Consider the following 17,816-nt stretch of genomic DNA (forward strand, 5'->3'; position numbering starts at 1 on the left):
TATCCTGTTAATTAATGGGACAATAAAAAGAAGCAGTAAAATCTACCACATTGCATCATCTTTAATGCCTGATCTTAAACATTCCTACCATGATTGGACTGGGTGAAATCATTGCCTCGCCATCTGGCACCCCCAATACGAAGCTTTCAAAAGGCCCAAAGCAGCTCTTACTTCTCCTGCCAGCCCCCACCTGCCCCCCCCCCAGCACAGGCTTCGAATCAGGCAGTTAACAGCCAGCTTTGGATGGGGTGGGGTTGTGGGTCCACAGACCTACTTCTAACAATCCCCCCCCCCGACTGAACCACTATCACTCTTTCTTCATGCATGTGTATAGAAACACATTTGGTTTCGTGTGTACCCACTGAGGGATCCTGCTGCCACACAGGGCCTCCTGACATGTGCATATATATGCAGCGAAAGAAAGAGAAGCTTGCTCATCATATGGGACAAGTCCTGCACACCTGCACACCTGCTCTGCGGTGTCCTCTGGCAAAGCTTACGTCCATATAGAACGGCTGGTGCTGATCCTCACTTCAAACACTTTTAATTCCTGAACTCTGGGGCAGACTAACCATTACATGCAAATGTGTGGAATGAAGCATTTCTTTTTAATGAAAAGCTTACATTTTGAGCAGGAAGGGGTGCTTAACACTTTGCCTGCCAGCCTCTCCAGCTAACCCTCATCTCTTAAATTGCCTTCCCCAAAATGAGGTACAGTATATGTTTATTTGCTGCCTGTTACAATCCTTCTCAAAGCAGCTGTAGTGCGAGGGGAGTTTGGGGAAAGGATTAAACCTTGGTTCTTGCCCTGCGTAGTTTAAAGAAATGTGTGTTTGGTTCTCCTTTAAAGGGAAACGTTCCCCTTTTGGTTTTCCTTAATTGCTTGGATGTGATTTACTGCTACGGTATCTGGAAGGAAGAAGATGTTATCTGGGTTCCAATGTGGATGTATGTTAAATCCACTACAGTTGGGGTAATTTGGGTCCTGGGTTGTAAAAGAGCAGTCAATTGTAATTAGTCTGTTGTTATCTCAGACCTTGGAAATAGGGAGGGATTCATACCCCAGGACGTTTGTAAATTAACATTCTCACAGCTGTATTCCATTGTTTTGATATGTGGAAATAAGAGCTAGGTCTTTAATCATTGGATCTTGACTGATTAAAGAATCCCTTCGATTGGTTTAAGATCGCAATACCTCATGGGGTTAATGAGGATATATAAGGATATATACTCGGTGTCTAGAGGTGCAAATTGCTCTCCTTTGGCAACCTTTGTTTTTATATTATTATTATTAAAGGTTTTCTCAGTTTACAAAGATGTGCTAATGTCTGTCCTTGAGAAGATTGCTGTTCACCATGCCCCTTGCTGGAGTGCAGGGACCTGATGGAGAGACTTTTGATTTAATCTTTGGATTGAACTTTTGTGTGTGAGTACATTAGATCAGTGGTTCCCAACAGGTGGTCCGCGAGCTATGCCAGAGGGGTCCGCCAGATGCTATTAGAATAAAAAATATATTAAATATATTTCGTATGATAACAGATTTTTTGTTTTGGCCGCTTCCTGCATGAGCAGAGTCTAGCGCAAAACTAGAATTAGATAGAGGCAGTAGTTCTGCTGTATGCCGTTAGGTGGCGCTTTACAAACACTACTGTTTTGCAAAGAGGCAGCGCGCGCATTCTACTAACGCTCACCTCCCCAAGATGCTTTGCGCGCGTCGGCTTCATTTGTGCGCTACTGCGCAGGTACCCTGTCTTCTCCATTCCCCTCGCTCCTCCCTGACTCTTATAAAAAGACTCTTAATTTGGCTCTCACTTTTTAATTTTAGGATTAGGAATTAATGGGGGTCCTTGTCACAATAGCGGCTCAATGAGGGGTCCTCGAAAAAATTTTTATTGGGAACCCCTGCATTAGATACTGATGTCAAATAAGGTTTTATTTTTATTTGTATGCTTTGTAAGAAACATGCACTCCCACAGTTTGGTCAGACGCATGTTCGTCACTTCGCGAACACTGTCCAACCATCTCATCCTCTGTTGTCCCCTTCTCCTTGTGCCCTCAATCTTTCCTAACATCAGGGTTTGCTTCAATGGAGCAAATGGAGCTTTATTTGATGGATTTTTGCAGAGAATTTTCCAAAGTGAAAAAAGGATGCTTGGACATGGAGCTGTAAATTATGGCCTGTGCTTGGAAAAAGTGGAAGAAAGGTGTGGATAAGCCCTGAGTGTGGGGCAGGTAAGGCTAAAGGGCACAGGTGTGCAATTACACTGCCCCACCATGCATTCCGGGTGTGCAATACCTTGTATGTTGCTTGAATATTTGCACTCCAAAGTATTTTTTGATTTTTTTTTAATCCTCCTTATAGGCAAAACATTTATTTATTTAACAGTAGTCCTGCTAATTCCACTTTCTTTCACTTTCCTTATGTTGTCACTCATTTAATTTGCTGAAATTTGGCTCTGTCTCCCCCCTCCACGCCTTCCCATCACTGCACATTTGTGAATAAATTGAACCCCAAACCTCAAGAGCTTTGAATCTGTCAGGAAATTTCCTACCACAGTGTTCGAGTGAGTATGAAATTGCCCCAGAACACATTTCCACCATCTCTGAAATAAATAGTTGGGTTGTGATTCTGAGAAATAGGTTATACTTTTTATTGTAATAGTATCCCAGTACTGTTATGATGAGTGTGAAAAGTGGAGCATTGCTTCGCTTTGCTCCTCTCTCTCCCTCTCTCTCTCTCTCTGATTTCAAAGGGCTCAATGTCTTGGAAAATACACCACACTGATTCTTAATGTGCATTTCAGCCACAGCTGATGTAGGAAGTATAATGTTGTATTAAAACATTTTCCATGATAGCAAGAAAGCTGCATTAGAATTATCATTTTCATCCTAACACTAGTTGACCCTCCCACGCGTTGCTGTGGGTTATCCCTGTGGCTGCCCCCACCCTGTGACGATCCATGACACATTGCTGTGCCTGACTCAGGGTCACAGCTGTCAGCTTCTCCCTTTTTTTAAAAGGGAAATTCCCTTATGCTGAATAGGCTTCCTCACGAGAAAAGGGAAAACTTGACAGCTATGCTCAGGGTCAGTGTTTCCCAGGAAAGGGGGGGGGATGTGTCCATTTTCCCCTGGACTATGTGTTTTTTCCTCTCCCCCCCCCCCATGGTTGTGTCTCATCCCTGTGTTTACTCTCATCCTGTAGCGACCCATGAGGTATCCTGTCCCCCCTCCCCCTCCCTGTGGCTCCCCCCCCCACGTCAGCCCATGACCTATTTGGGCCCCCCACCCCACCCAGGGTTCCATTCGGGATAGTATTTAAAAGGCTGTAGAGCTGAGGCCTAGTCTGTAAAGTGGAGCTGAGGCCTAGTCTTTAGGCTGTAAAGTAGAGGCGAGGCCTAGTCTGTAGGCTGTAAATTAGAGCTGAGGCCTAGTCTGTAAAGTGGAGCTGAGGCCTAGTCTGTAGGCTGTAAAGTAGAGGCGAGGCCTAGTCTGTAGGCTGTAAATTAGAGCTGAGACCTAGTTTGTAAAGTAGAGCAGAGCCCTAGTTTGTAGGCTTTAAAGTAGAGGCGAGGCCTAGTCTGTCGGCCTTGGCTTGGGCTAGTATTTAAATGCGAGCCAAGGCCTCGGCCCTGTATCTCCATTCCTTGGCCCCGGCCTGACTCTGTGGGTTGTCTGGTAATGGCCGCCTTGGTGATTTCAGTTGCTCAGTTGATGACACCATTATTTGGCACCGCCCTTCAGAGCTTTTGCTGGTGACAGCGCACGATCTGCCTTTCTATTGGATGCTGCTGGAGTCTTCAGAGCTTCTGCTGGTGATGTATAATTTGTGTGCCACTTTTTTGCATTTAATCATTATTTTAGGTATGAAAGGTGTGCTTTTGGGGGGGGGGAAATTATGCCAGATCCCTCCCTGATGGGCAAGGTACGTTGTGCCCAAATCTGTTGCAATTCGGTTCAGCGGTTAGGGAGGAAGGGTGTTACATCCGCGCACGCAGTTGGAACATTTATATATATATATATATATATATATATATATATATATATATATATATATATATGCAATAAAACAGTAGAACAACAAGAGCATTTAGGTTAGAATCCTGCTGTTGCTCTGAAGCCTGGCAAAATCTTTTTCACTCTTCAGATTTCTTCTTCTTCACTTTTCTCTAAACAGCTTACAGTAAGCAACACTTCAGTGCAGCTGTCAGGTTTAATTCAGAGAAGGGGCTTTGCCAACAGAACAACCTGCCCCAGTTTGGACAGAAGACCACCAGTAGTCAGAAAGCAAAACAACAGTTTTACCTCCCCATTGCAACAGTTCTCGTAAAGCATTTATGACGTAAATTGATACTTTTACACACTTTCTGTTCTGCTGTCCCTTACTGTACTGCCATACTTTGTACATCCACTGCTTCTCATGTGCTGGATGGGCAGACTCATTCTCCCCACTCCCTCTAGGATATGGATGAGCACCCAGAAATCAATATGGGTACTTGGCTGGGTGGAGACTCAGGTTGCAAGATTCCAAACACTGTCTTTTATCAAGAACAAAAAACTGCACCATCTGGCTACCATAGAGCCAACTCCCTTCACCCCACGCCCAAAAAATTACCCCCCCTCCAAGTTGATTGGCATTTCCATTCAAACGGTATGGGTGCAGCTCATCATGTGATTGGTTATGTAGAGCAGAGCTTATCTCCCCCCCCCCAAAAAAACCAACACCACATTTTATTCAAGTTGGAACCTCTGCTGGCTATTTTTATTATTTGCAATCTGCACTTCCTCTCTCTCTCTCTCTCTCTCTCTCTCTCTCTCTCTCTCTCTCTCTCTCTCTCTATATATATATATATATATATATTCATTCTATTTTTATAACATTTGTCCAGGGTATTGAGCAGAGGAGTTTCTTTGGACCAGAGGTGCGGGGGCACAATACAAGGCATCTCTTCTAAAAGTCAGTGATAACAAGAGCCATAAAGCAACAATGTGGGTATTCTGAGTGTATTCACACTGCCACAATACCTTCAGTCATTTTTATGGCAGCCTCGCAAAGAATGCATTGCAGGACTCTAGTCTGGATAAGACCAAGGCATGGATGAGGGTGAGGCTGTTCCTGCCAAGTGATAGGATCGCTGCTGGTGTACCAGCTGAAAGGGTTAAGACGGGGCCAGTGACTGACCGCTGCCACCACCTGAACCTCCCAAACTCTGAGCCTGGTCTTTTAGGGCAGTGTTTCCCAACCTTGGGTCTCCAGCTGTTTTTGGACTACGATTCCCATCATCCCTTACTACTGGTCTTGCCAGCTAGGGATGATGGGAGTTGTAGTCCAAAAACAGCTGAAGACCTAAGGTTGGGAAACACTGTTTTAGGGAACGTGAGACCTCCAAGACGACTTGTAAACCTCCATTCAGAGATTCAGGTTTCCCCATCTTGTGTGGGTTAAGTTTCAGCTTGTTCGCTCTTGTCCAGGCATCCCCAAACTTCGGCCCTCCAAATGTTTTGGACTACAATTCCCATCTTCCCCGACCACTGGTCCTGTTAGCTAGGGATCTTGTCCATCCCAGCGCTGCTTCCAGAACCATATCTGCTTATTTTCACAGCAGAATTATCATTATTCTTATTTTGAAAAATAGGTTGCTCAGGTTTGCTCCACAAAGAGCTGAAACAGCATTTGAAAGTCATTAGAGATCCACAAGGTCCAGAGGGCTGCAGTTACCTTGGGTAGGCAGGTGTTAACCCTGGTGATCTTTGGCCCATCTTTCCAATAATGATCCACACTGCAGCACATCTGGGAGTCGACCTCTGAACTGCAGAAGCTGAAACAGTTGACTTGACTGATGTGAGATTTCGATGACACTGTTAATTGGTATATAAGCATCCCTATGTGCCGATAGCATTAGAAATCGCACATTATTTTTTCTACTTGAGTGTGCTTATAGTATCAGTGCTGTTTCTAATTAGGACTGAATTGTGAACTATCCACCAATATTTAGAATTTGCTTTGCTTCCAATCTTGTGCCTCAAATTTTAAATGAGTCCGAACTCAAAATCTGAAATAGCATATTGGATGTGATGCTATATTTCAAAGTTCAGACCCAAAGTCATTCAGACTTGTTGATACCTTCCTTCCTTGCAGGGAATGGGAAAGGATCACCTATTAAATCTCCTAAACTGTCAACTTTCAGTACTAAGTAGCATTATATGTCAACTATGAAAATGCTGAGATCACCATGGGCTCCAGAATCTGGAGCAAACTCATTATTTGTGGTCACTTCCACCTTCCCTCAGTCCTCTAGCACAGGGGTTCCCTATTAGCTAACTACTGAGGACCCCCTATTTTTCAAAAGCCAAGCCACGGACTCCCTACTTTTGAAAATTTTGATAACTCTAAGATAGTTGCCTCTGCAAAGCAATTTTTTGAACAAAATGTGGGGTAGCCCCCAATAAGCAAATGATTTTAGGTGTGCTAAAAAAAGCAGACTAAGGCTGATTGATATATGGATTTCAACATTGTGGTATAATCATCAGCTAAACATCACAATATGGGGAAGAGGGAGTTATTGGGGTGTTGTTTTTATTTTGATTATGTATTTTGTGGTTTTGTATTTTGATTTTGTTCTGTGACCGCCCTGAGACCTTCGGGTATAGTAATAATAATAATAATTTATTATTTATACCCCGCCCATCTGGCCGGGTTCCCCCAGCCACTCTGGGCGGCTTCCAACAAAATATTAAAATACAGAAATCCATCAAACGTTAAAAGCTTCCCTAAACAGGGCTGCCTTGAGATGCCTTCTAAAGGTCTGGTAGTTGTTGTTCTCTTTGACCTCTGGTGGGAGGGCATTCCACAGGGTGGGTGCCACTACCGAGAAGGCCCTCTGCCTGGTTCCCTGTAACTTGACTTCTCGTAGCGAGGGAACCGCCAGAAGGCCCTCGGCGCTGGACCTCAGTGTCCGGGCAGAACAATGGGGGAGGAGACGCTCCTTCAGGTATACTGGACCGAGGCCGTTTAGGGCTTTAAAGGTCAGCACCAACACTATGAATTGTGCTCGGAAACATACTGGGAGCCAATGTAGGTCTTTCAGGACCGGTGTTATGTGGTCTCGGTGGCCACTCCCAGTCACCAGTCTAGCTGCCGCATTCTGGGTTAATTGTAGTTTCCGGGTCACCTTCAAGGGTAGCCCCACATAGAGCGCATTGCAGTAGTCCAAGTGGGAGATAAGTAGAGCATGCACCATTCTGGTGAGACAGTCCGCAGGCAGGTAGGGTCTCAGCCTGCGTACCAGATAGAGCTGATAAACAGGGCAGTATATAAATTCTAATGATAATAATATTAATAATAATAATAATAATAATAATAATAATAATAATAATAATAAATAATCTGATATATCACAATGTCTGAAATTGGAGATCAGGCATGGGGATGAGGGACTAATAGAATCTTAGAGCTGGAGGGGACCCAAGGGGAGCAGCAGCTGCGGAGAACGGATGAGTGGGGGGAAGAGAGGAAGCGGATGGTTTGAATGGAAGGGGATGGGGGTGCCTCAAGTCTCAGCAGGGCAGCCAGCGGTGGCAGCCAGCAAAGATGCACGCCCACAGTGGCTGCTGCTTTCCTTCTGACTGAGAAAAGCTGCCCTGCCTCAGTGCCAGGGGGCCTTGAAGTGAGGGCGATCAGCTGCCCTGTTCTCCGTCAGCATGAGGGGAAGGCATTGCCTTGCAATCGGTTGCCCTGGTGTCCTTCGCGTGACAAGCGTCATATTGCTATGTGTTGCCGGTTCAAAATTGTTATCGTGATTTCAAAACCGATTTTGGCCAATGTACTGAAAAATCGCACAGTGCTAAAACAGACCATAAAATCTGTGATATTATCACACAAAAATGACAAAAATAATAATAGTTGGGAGGCAGGTGACCCCTAATTGTGAACCACGGCTCTTGCACATTGTTCTTCAACCTTGGGTCCCCAGATGTTGCTGGACTAAAACTCGCATCATTTCTGACCATTAGCTAAGCTGATGATGTTAGTGTAGTCCAGCAAAATAATAATAATAATAAAATTTATTACTTTAAACAGGCAATGGGACACATTCAGTCTGTCTGTCTGTTCAATAACTACTAGTCATGATGGCCACATGCTGTGGGAAACGGGATGCTGGGAGAAATCCCAGGGTGTGCGGGGCCCTGAGTTGCCTGAATACATTGAGTGCTGATGATGGACCTGGGAGTCAAATGATGAGCTGTTAATTTCACAATCCCTCCCCTTTAATCTCTCAGGAAGTAATTCTGAAAAACAAAAGATATGTGGCCTGTACATCCAAAGATTTTGGTATTCATTTCTCTTTAGGAAATGTGTGAATTACACAGTGGGAAAAGTAATTAAAACCAAGGATTTGAATTGATATTTTGTATATGCTGATCATAAAAATGTAAATTAACTAGCTCCTGACACAGCACAACAATCCTTCCTCTGGGGAGCTACAAAACTGCTAATTCAACAATATGACAAGCCTATTTGCATAGAAACTGTAACATACACTGCCTGCTTATGTAATTTCACTCTGAGTGGACTGAATTAAATAACTGGTTTTAAATTGTTTTGATTCATCCTGTCCATCCTGAGTGGAGTGTATTATGTTATGAGTATGTATTATTGTTTCTGTGCTAATGGATTTAGCATATTGTTGTTGAGATTGCAGTTTTGTAGTTATTCTGGAGGAACCAGAGGCACATTCGAAACTTGTTTGGAGAACAGTATGGCAATAAGTCACTTTCTGCATCTGTTAATTTCTGCATCTTTTTGTTTGCTGCTTGGAGAGCATTGCATATGCAGCTTACCTATGATTTTTTTAAAAAAATTAGGCATGCTTTGTATTCAGCTTGGACTATGCATACATAGCTAGTGTTTCTAACATAAGGTAAAGGGACCCCTGACCATTAGGTCCAGTCGTGTCCGACTCTGGGGTTGCGCGCTCATCTCGCATTATTGGCCGAGGGAGCCGGCGTATAGCTTCCAGGTCATGTGGCCAGCATGACAAAGCCGCTTCTGGCAAAGCAGAGCAGCACATGGAAACGCCGTTTACCTTCCCACTGTAGCGGTTCCTATTTATCTACTTGCACTTTGATGTGCTTTCGAACTGCTAGGTTAGCAGGAGCTGGGACCAAGCAACGGGAGCTCACCCCGTCACAGGGATTCGAACCGCCGACCTTCTGATCAGCAAGCCCTAGGCTCAGTGGTTTAACCACAGCGCCACCTGGGTCCCACATACCAGAATTACTGGTTTCTAACATACCAACATCCAAATTTTGAGCCTGAAAATACTGTACCTCAGCAATAAGAGAAGTTGACAGCCATTCCCCCCCCCCTATCAAGTGCTGTGTTTTCTTGGAGGTAAGCTCCCAGAAATGGACAAGGACAGAAATGGTTCTGAGTGGGACCAGAGGTGCTCCACACTCTCTTCACACTCCCCCCCCCCACGCCTCAGCTTGATAGCAGCAAGGCATCGTCGGAAGGTGAGGGACCTCCTTGTGCTACGGAGATGGCTGTAGGATACAATTATAAGTGGTGAAATGGAGACTGAAAATTTTATCGTTGGGATAATACATTGTGGGCCATGTAAGATTAAGCAGGGAGTCAGAAGCAATTGAGGTGGGGGAGATTGCACATCCCTGAACTTAGAAGCAGGGGGAAATACATTTTCTTGGAAACAGTGCATACTGGCCAGAGAATGTGACTGTTGCCTAGAGAACGTACAAAGGGGACTAAGCTAATTGGCTGGAGAATGCCCAAAATGTTCTTCAGATATGCGCATTCTCCAAGGCCTGTTGGAAATTGCGTACAATGTGCAGGAATGTGCACAACTCCCGCTTCATAGATGAAGTAAGTGCATATTCTTCACGAAACCTGGTGAATCTGCAAAATGGCCAGCTGTCCAAACAATAACAGTTTAACTTAGCATTCCTCTTAATGGCATTACCGGTAGAGGGAATTTGGCAGCTATTTTCTAAGCCGTCGGCAGGTGGCACTACTGTCTGAAATAGCAGGCCCCACCTCTTGAGAGCTGAAAAGGCATGTTCTGTTTGAGTGTGATACTAATAAGTACCCTTATTTGTTTAAACAAAATAAAAATAAAATAGAAAAATTCCTTCCCGTAGCACCTTAGAGACAGTGAAACAGAGACTCCCTTGGAAGGTGGGGGCCTCTCCTTCCTTTGAGGTTTCTGAATGGGCATCTGCCATGGGTGCTTTAGCTGAGATTCCTGCATTGCAGGGGGTTAGACTAGTTAACCTCAGGGGTAACCAGTCAACTCTACAATTCTATGATTCTATGTTCTTGGACCAGAAAGGGGCTTTTAAAGCTAAAGGGACCCCTGACCATTAGGTCCTGACCAGAGCAGCACACGGAAACACTGTTTATGCAATTTCACAGCACTTAGGCTACTGATGGGGAAGTTTACACCCTGGAATTTCAACCAAATAAGGGTACTTATTAGTTCCACACTGAAATTATGCTATTCTTTGGCTCCTATCCACCTTACTTCACTTTAAGTCTACTGGTTGTTGTTTTTTAAAAAGGACCCCTGACCATTAGGTCCAGTCGTGACCGACTCTGGGGTTGCGCGCTCATCTCGCATTATTGGCCAAGGGAGCCGGCGTATAACTTCCAGGTCATGTGGCCAGCATGACAAAGCTGCTTCTGGCAAACCAGAGCAGCAGCACATGGAAACGCCGTTTACCTTCCCGCTGTAGCGGTTCCTATTTATCTACTTGCATTTTGATGTGCTTTCGAACTGCTAGGTTGTTTTTTACTGGGTATATAACACAGCATGTTTCAGGCCTCTAGTTGTGTGAGCTTCTAAGATTAACTTTATTTTATCTATACATCCTTTAAGTTGTTTTTTTTAAAAAATATATATATAATCAAAGAAACTGCTATGTATCCTTAAGTGATAATTTGGACATTATTTGGGATGACATTCGGAGTATAAAATTGCTGGCACAGCAGCATTTAGAATACAGAACAGCATGTGGCTACTTTGTCTAATATCAACACCCATAAACTCATTCAAAGACACTCTGTGTCAAAGCCTGAAAAGGAGATGAAAGTTTTGTCTAAATTACATAGATGAAATGGTAAAGCAAAGGAAAACACAAGCTGTAAAATCTTTCTGATGAATACCAATGATCAAAGCCCTTATGTATTTCTGTACTCCAAAAACACCCAACACAAGCAATTTTACATTCATTCATTTATTTATTTCTGGGAGTTCCTTCAAAGTCTTGCAAGTAGTTTCTCCTCATGACAATTTTAATGTAAGCAACTCAGTCTCAGGCTTTAATGGGATTCACCCTGGTTAAGTTAAAAGTCGCTTGAGAGGCAGTCTAGTGGCTTCTGTTTACACCAATCCGTCTCTCCTGGAGATGGGGCTTCATTTCATAGGGGGAAAGCAGCCACGGTGGGTAAAAATTGATTAAAGCAAATGCTATTCCATCTGATGTGGCTGTTTCTGCTTCATTTCAGAATAAATTTTTTTGTAAACACACACTCTGAAGAAGTAGAAAGTTTGGCAGACTTTTCTTTTTTTAAAAAAAAACCTGGATTATCAAAGTCAGGAAATAATCATTCTGCCTATAGATTTAGCAATGAAGCTCTTGACCTGATGGCTGGTTGGCTGCAGAACAGATGAGTCTCTGTTCATGGTGAATCTTTGACTTGATGTGGGGGTTTTTTTCAGTGGTTCATCATTGGTGATTCTTCATACATGCACATCATTGCTTGAATGTGCAAACCTCTCCATTGTGTTAACAAAGCAGAGAAGGAAAGGCATTCAACAGCTTCTCAAGTGCTGCACAGCAATGTGGTCATAGAATTTATCCTATTTCGCCCTCTGAATATCTCATTTCCAAAGGAAACCTGAACCCTTGAGTAAGCCCCTGGACCCCTGCAATCTTGCACTCCTCGGAGATTGGGGTGGTGGGGGACAATATGCTGTCATACCAGGCCGGCTAAGATAAGAGCTGTAAAGAGGTTCCTGCACACATATCCTTGTCTGGTTGGGGGCAGGGCTGCAAGGTGTGCAATTCAACAACCTGATGGTTTGGGAGATGCAATCAACCAGTAAGCAAAGACATAAAAAGAAACATAGAATAAAAACTGCCATTTACAATAAATGCATCTTTTTAGGAATGTTTTGTCATTGCATTAATTCTGAAGGATCAACAATTTCTTTCTTGCAATTCCTGCCTTCCCCCTCCCCAATGGAGCCTTATTTACACAACACTGTCAGCATTACGGAGAAATATAAACACTTTTCCTCCTTTTTTTTTTGCCTGTATCACTATATTTCTTTTAACTGAAATCACCTTAATAAAATATATTTTAAAAAGATTGGTCCCTGCCCCAAAGTGCCTACTTACGAAGAGCACGCATAAAGATCCAAAAGCTGAGAGCCAGGATTTTCTGTTGACTGTGAAGAAGCAAGCAAAGGCCTTGCAGGTATGTAGGGCGGCAGCTGGAGTAGCATCTTTTCAGGGGGGGCAGAGCTGGTGTTTGTTGCCTTTCAAAGGATGCATTTGGGACTACAGATGCCTTGGACCACAGTAGCTGTTCAACATACTGCCAATGATGAAAGGCTAGCATAAGCCGAAACATCCCTGTGTCCATATTCATTACCAAGGCATCATGCAGAGTATTGCAATGGGCTCCGTCTCTTTCCACAGCAAAGAGATTTTTATAGGCCTCAACAACAGCAGGCTCTTTGCTTTTAAAACAATATTGAGGCACGGCAGAATTTGACATGATGTCATAAATGATGCCTAGCCCCCCACCTCCCAACCCCGATAAAATCCACACACAAAGAGGATGGGTGGTGATGGGTTATCAGCTTATAGTTACAACACTCTGAAATTAAATAGAACTGGCAAAAGAGTGTCACGCTCTGGGGTGGGGGGTGGGTATGTAAACGGAAGGGCATCCTCTTGCCCTCCATTCTGGGAATGCTAATAGCTGCAAGCAATTCTTTATCAAAGGTGAGAACTCAATGGGACCTTAAATAATCCACATTTAGCTGTTGAATGTGTGCCTTAAGCTGTTGGACACTGCAAAAGCAAAACAGAAACTTACTTTCGTGTGTGTTAAGTCTCATTGAACTTGGAAGTTGGAAGGGCACACAATTCCCTGCAATGCAGAAATCTCAGCTAAGCATCCATGAAGTGACAGGTGGCCATCCAACCTCTGCTTAAAAGCTTCCAAGGAAGGCGAGTCTGCAACCTCCCAAAGGAGTCTGCTACACCGCCAAACAGCTCTTACTGTCAGAAAGTTCTTCCTGATGTATAGCTGGAATCTTCTTTCTTGTACCTTGAAGCCATTGGTTCAAGTCCTACCCTCCAGAGCAGGAGAAAACAAGCTTATGCCTTCTTCCATGTGACATTCCTTGAGATATTTGAAGATGGCTCTCATATCTCCCCATGAGCTGAACAGTCAACATCTGCTCGAGCAACTTGCCCAGGAGATGACAAGTGGCTTTAATGTCCCCTGATCATTTTGGTTACCCTTTCTGGTGCTACATTATCTTTTTTTGAGGTGTGATGATGAAATACTGTGTACAGTTCTGGTTGTCAGAGTGTACGGTGTGGTTGCAACACAGATTTATGTAAAGGTATTGTAATAATGGCAGTTTTCATTTTTCTTCCTTTCCTTATTGTCTTTAGAATTGAAGTGACCTCTCTCATGCACTGGGGCAACATTTCCAACTGCAATTAAATGTGAGGGCAAATTAAGGCATACAGTTTATTTCTGAGACCATTTTGATTCTGGTGTGTAAACTGGTGAATGAAAAACCAACTCTTGACAATGGCATTTCTATTGAACAAGAGGTTATGACCTATGATGCCGTGTGGGCAGAGTTCCCATGAGGACTGTTGGAGGGGGGGGTTGCCATGCATGGTGAGGAGAAGCAGGAATGAGGGGGCACAGCAACATACTTCAGCCTTGTTCAGGGTGGCACAAGCTGTGTTTGGAAGCAGCATGTACGGTACATTCCAGGGACCACACCAATATTAAATCTGTCAGTCAAGTTTTAATTCATTATAAAGAAGTAAACTACATTGGTATATTTAAGACAAACACTTTGTTTTCTATGCACACTATCCACGGGACAGTCCCTTTCCCAAAATAACTACTTTTAACAGTCCCAGAAAAACACTTCAGAAAGTTTTCACATTAAACCAACTTTCTGTGCTTTCCCCTTTTCTTTAAATTCGTCTTAGAAGGAGAAAAAGAACCATTAAACCTGAAAACATTTACATTGCAAGCCACGTTCGAATGCATAAATTGGCATACAATAACCAATGTATCACAACCGTGTTTTACTTAGTTCACTTTTGTTTGTCAATAAAAGAATATAAAAATCTTGTTCAACAGAGTGTTAAGTGTATTAAAATAGATTTGTATAGTACTGCACAGTTTCTCCCGGAGTTGTGAAAATGGTTGAAGGGACCGTGTGCTGCCTAGTGCTGGGTGACCCCCCCCCCAATCGATCAATAAAAAGCCGAATCCCTTGATTTATTGGCACCGTGTGATAGGCCGTTGTGAGTTGCTTCACCTGTGGAATGCAGAAATGGATTCTTGCTTCACACCTACTTAAACAGAGGGGCAACATTTAGAGAGGGGAAGTGGGCAGAATACCTATGCCCTTCCTTGAGGTTTCGACCACACACAAATTATTTCTCAGGAGCACTTATATTTCTGGCCAACTCTCTGGTTCTACAGGGTGACTTACTATTGTCATATATATATATATTTAAAATGGGTCTGTGTCTTAGGTATGCATGCCAAAGGCACAAATCCATTTGTTTAAAACAAACAAACAAACAAACAAACAAGACTGTATTAGTATTGAGAAAGATGCTATAGTTGTGAATTTCTAAAAGTAACACAACAAATGCCGTTAAAATACACTGCTACTTTGTAATGTAGGACTTCAAATCCTATACACCAGAGTTGGCCAATCCTCCAGGACCCGAGGGCCAAATTTACTCATAGTCAATCCTTCAGGGGCTGATTGCCAGCTATCAGGGTGGCCTCTTTGCATTCCTACATACACACTTGCAGCCTCCCTCCTCAGATAATCCGTGCAGATCAGCTGAGGAAAGAGGGCTGCTGCCCCCCCTCCTTTGCTCATCAAATGACTGCCTGATTTCTGGGGAGGGGTTTTTGCATCTGCCCACCCCAGCACACACACACACACACACACTCCCCCTCTCAAAGTTTGTCACTGCTGAAAAAAATGGGCAAAATCTTTGGGGTGCAGAAAAACTGTCTTGGAGGCCAGATTCGGCCCCCCCAAACCAGAGGTTATCACTTCTGCTATGTAAATTTACCTGGGAAAAAGTACCATGGGGATCAAGGGCACCAGCTTTTGAGTAGACATGAATATTCAAGAGTGAATCCCCCAACCCCTGGTGCTCCTCATAGGGTTATAGAATGGGAAAGTTATGCTAAAGAGAAACTGGTCTGTCCCTCACTAACTTCTGAGGTAGGCCTCAGGGCACCGCTTGGCCTGGGGGGGCCAGACTGAGCTTGCTGCATCAGGAAGACTAGCTAGAGGGACCGGGGGAATAAAGCAGATTCTCTAGCATTTTCTCAGGCTAATGCTAAACATGTCACATGTAAAAATCAACACACAATATAAAAAGAAAACGTTTCCCAAAAAGCAACCGATACTTAGAATGTGACAGCCCCCCCCCCCCCGAAAAAAGCTCCTGATACATCCAATAAATGAAACTACCCCTTGAGGCAGATTATTTCCTGTACTATTTAGCAGATACTTCTGCAAGTGAAATAAAACAAAATAAAAAATAATCATCTTTTCACATTCCCTATTTTACAATAAAAATGCAGTACAAAAGTGTAAAGTTTTTTGGCATATCATTTGTACTGTCTTGACAGGAAAAAAAGCAGCAGCAAAAAAGATTATTTGCTTTCTTTCTTTAAAAAAAAAAATCTGACCCCGTCCCCGCTCAAATAATAATAAAGATCCAACCTGCTGAAGATATTTGTCACTATTATGGTTTATGCTAAACCTTGCACAAAAAACTCCATGAGAAAAATACATCAATAGCAAAATAAGTTGAAAGGTCCTGCAAAAATTAAGGGGTTTTACAGGCATACCTCTTTAAATACTTCGGAACGCATATACAAGAAGCATCAGCATGAAAATACTTCAATATTTCACTAGAAATGCTAATTTCATACATTTTTATTTAAATATCTGTAATTCTCAACTATAATACTGAAAAAATGATTTGATTTTGAAGGCTCTGTGAGCAATTCTTCTCAATGCAATTCTTCTCAAATAGCCCCACGTCCAGTTCAACCTGAATCAATGTGGCAGACCATTTAAAAAAAAAAATCAGGAATCCATGTTGATTTCCAAGCTATTCCATTTCTCACTGTCACCAATTAACCATTCCTGCACCCCCTACCAACTACCTGCATACTAGCTAACTATCTCTTTGCTTTTAAAACTATTTTCCCTTCAAAATGAGATCTTTCTAAAGTCCATCTTCCCTCCCCAAGGATGCTCCATTCCATTCCACCACCACACTCCCCTCATTGGCCAACATATGCTGCTTCATTTTCCTTATCCATGAAATACTTTAAGGCCAATGCAACAAAAGGGGAAAAAGGAATATCCTAAGTACTGAACATCTCAGCAATAGAAAACTGCAGCAAGATCTGCTTTGTAGAAAGTTGCCATGACACCAACTAAGTCAACTGGGTGGTTTCCCCAACATCCTGCTGTAATAAAAATGGACAACAAAGTCTTTCCATTCCCCCGCCTCCCCTCAAGTCCCATTCTCCACGCAGTTGCAGTATTTCCACATCTATTGTGTTTGCGTTCATCTAAAGTTCACCTTTTGTTTTCTTTCAAAAAAGAAAAACCAGGTTTTCAGGCAGCCCCCTGTCAGTTGTTCCCCTGTGTCGGCTGCAAGGCTTTGTGTACGGCAGCAGCAGCTGAGGCAGAAGACGGTTTGATCCAGGGGACGGTTAGCAGGGAGGAGGTGGTGGTGGTTGTCATGGTAACCTGAATCATCTGCTCATTCTGTATCAGTCTAATGAGAGTTTTGAGGCGCTCCAGCGATGATTGAACCCCTTTCTGCTGGGCCAATAGGCTGCTTTTTCGCTCTAAGCACTTCTGTCAAAGGCGGAAAGAAAAGAGTAAGAACACATTCCATTGGGTGTCAAAACACTCTCCCTGCAAACACGCTTTTGTGTGGGCAAGCTCAAATACATTAGTTGCACCGTAGCCCCCTTGAAGCATCCTGTTGGAATTGCAAGCAGGGTGCTTGAAGGGTAGAGCTTAAGGATACAATACATTCGCCCCTCCCCAGCCCTGCTTGAATGCATGCTTATGTTGATTGAAGAGGGGGGTTCTAGTCAAAGCCACTCTCTAATCTGAATTAATGCACAATCTACAAAGATTTATGATTTTATTTATTTCCACTGGCTGGAATCCAAAGACCCGCACTATTAATTCTACATGCCCAAAGGGATTTCTCAAAAGCCCGCTTCTCTTGCCTACTACTCCCAACACTGGATGACAAATCACTTCTGAAAGCGAAGAGAAGCAGTTATTGATATGGCATGGAAACTTGCTGTTCTAAGGGTTGGGCGGGGTGAATATCACATAACGAAATTTTATACTGTATAAAAGTATAAAACGAAAGATAACTTATTCAAGGAAGGTTATGGTAGATTGTGCCTTCAATCTGGATAGGCTGAACAGATGATGTCGGTTTACATACAAATG

The 17,816-nt window shown here is 43.3% G+C and overlaps 2 protein-coding genes across 7 annotated transcripts in view; one reads left to right on the top strand and one right to left on the bottom strand.

Moving 5' to 3' along the window:
- The window catches only part of ARHGAP8 (Rho GTPase activating protein 8), an 80,216-nt gene extending 64,466 nt beyond the window's left edge, over window positions 1-15,750 (top strand). For 2 of the 5 annotated variants that reach the window (XM_088669934.1, XM_088669937.1), the window contains one exon: window positions 11,739-15,750. In XM_088669934.1, coding sequence (XP_088526060.1) covers window positions 11,739-11,783 — 45 coding nt within the window. In that variant the 3' untranslated portion in view covers window positions 11,784-15,750. Of the gene's footprint in view, window positions 1-2,075; window positions 10,943-11,738 lie in introns of those variants that run through there. The other 3 variants (XM_088669933.1, XM_088669932.1, XM_088669935.1) reach the window with 3 other exon arrangements.
- PHF21B (PHD finger protein 21B) overlaps window positions 14,062-17,816 on the bottom strand; it is a 180,992-nt gene continuing 177,237 nt past the window's right edge. For both annotated transcript variants that reach the window (XM_088669938.1, XM_060275181.2), the window contains one exon: window positions 14,062-17,201. In XM_088669938.1, the coding sequence (XP_088526064.1) occupies window positions 16,971-17,201 (231 nt within the window). In that variant the 3' untranslated portion in view covers window positions 14,062-16,970. The remainder of the gene's footprint in view (window positions 17,202-17,816) is intronic.

The sequence above is a fragment of the Zootoca vivipara genome, chromosome 5 (genome assembly GCF_965207765.1).
Source record: "Zootoca vivipara chromosome 5, rZooViv2.hap1.1, whole genome shotgun sequence".
Taxonomy (NCBI): domain Eukaryota; kingdom Metazoa; phylum Chordata; class Lepidosauria; order Squamata; family Lacertidae; genus Zootoca; species Zootoca vivipara.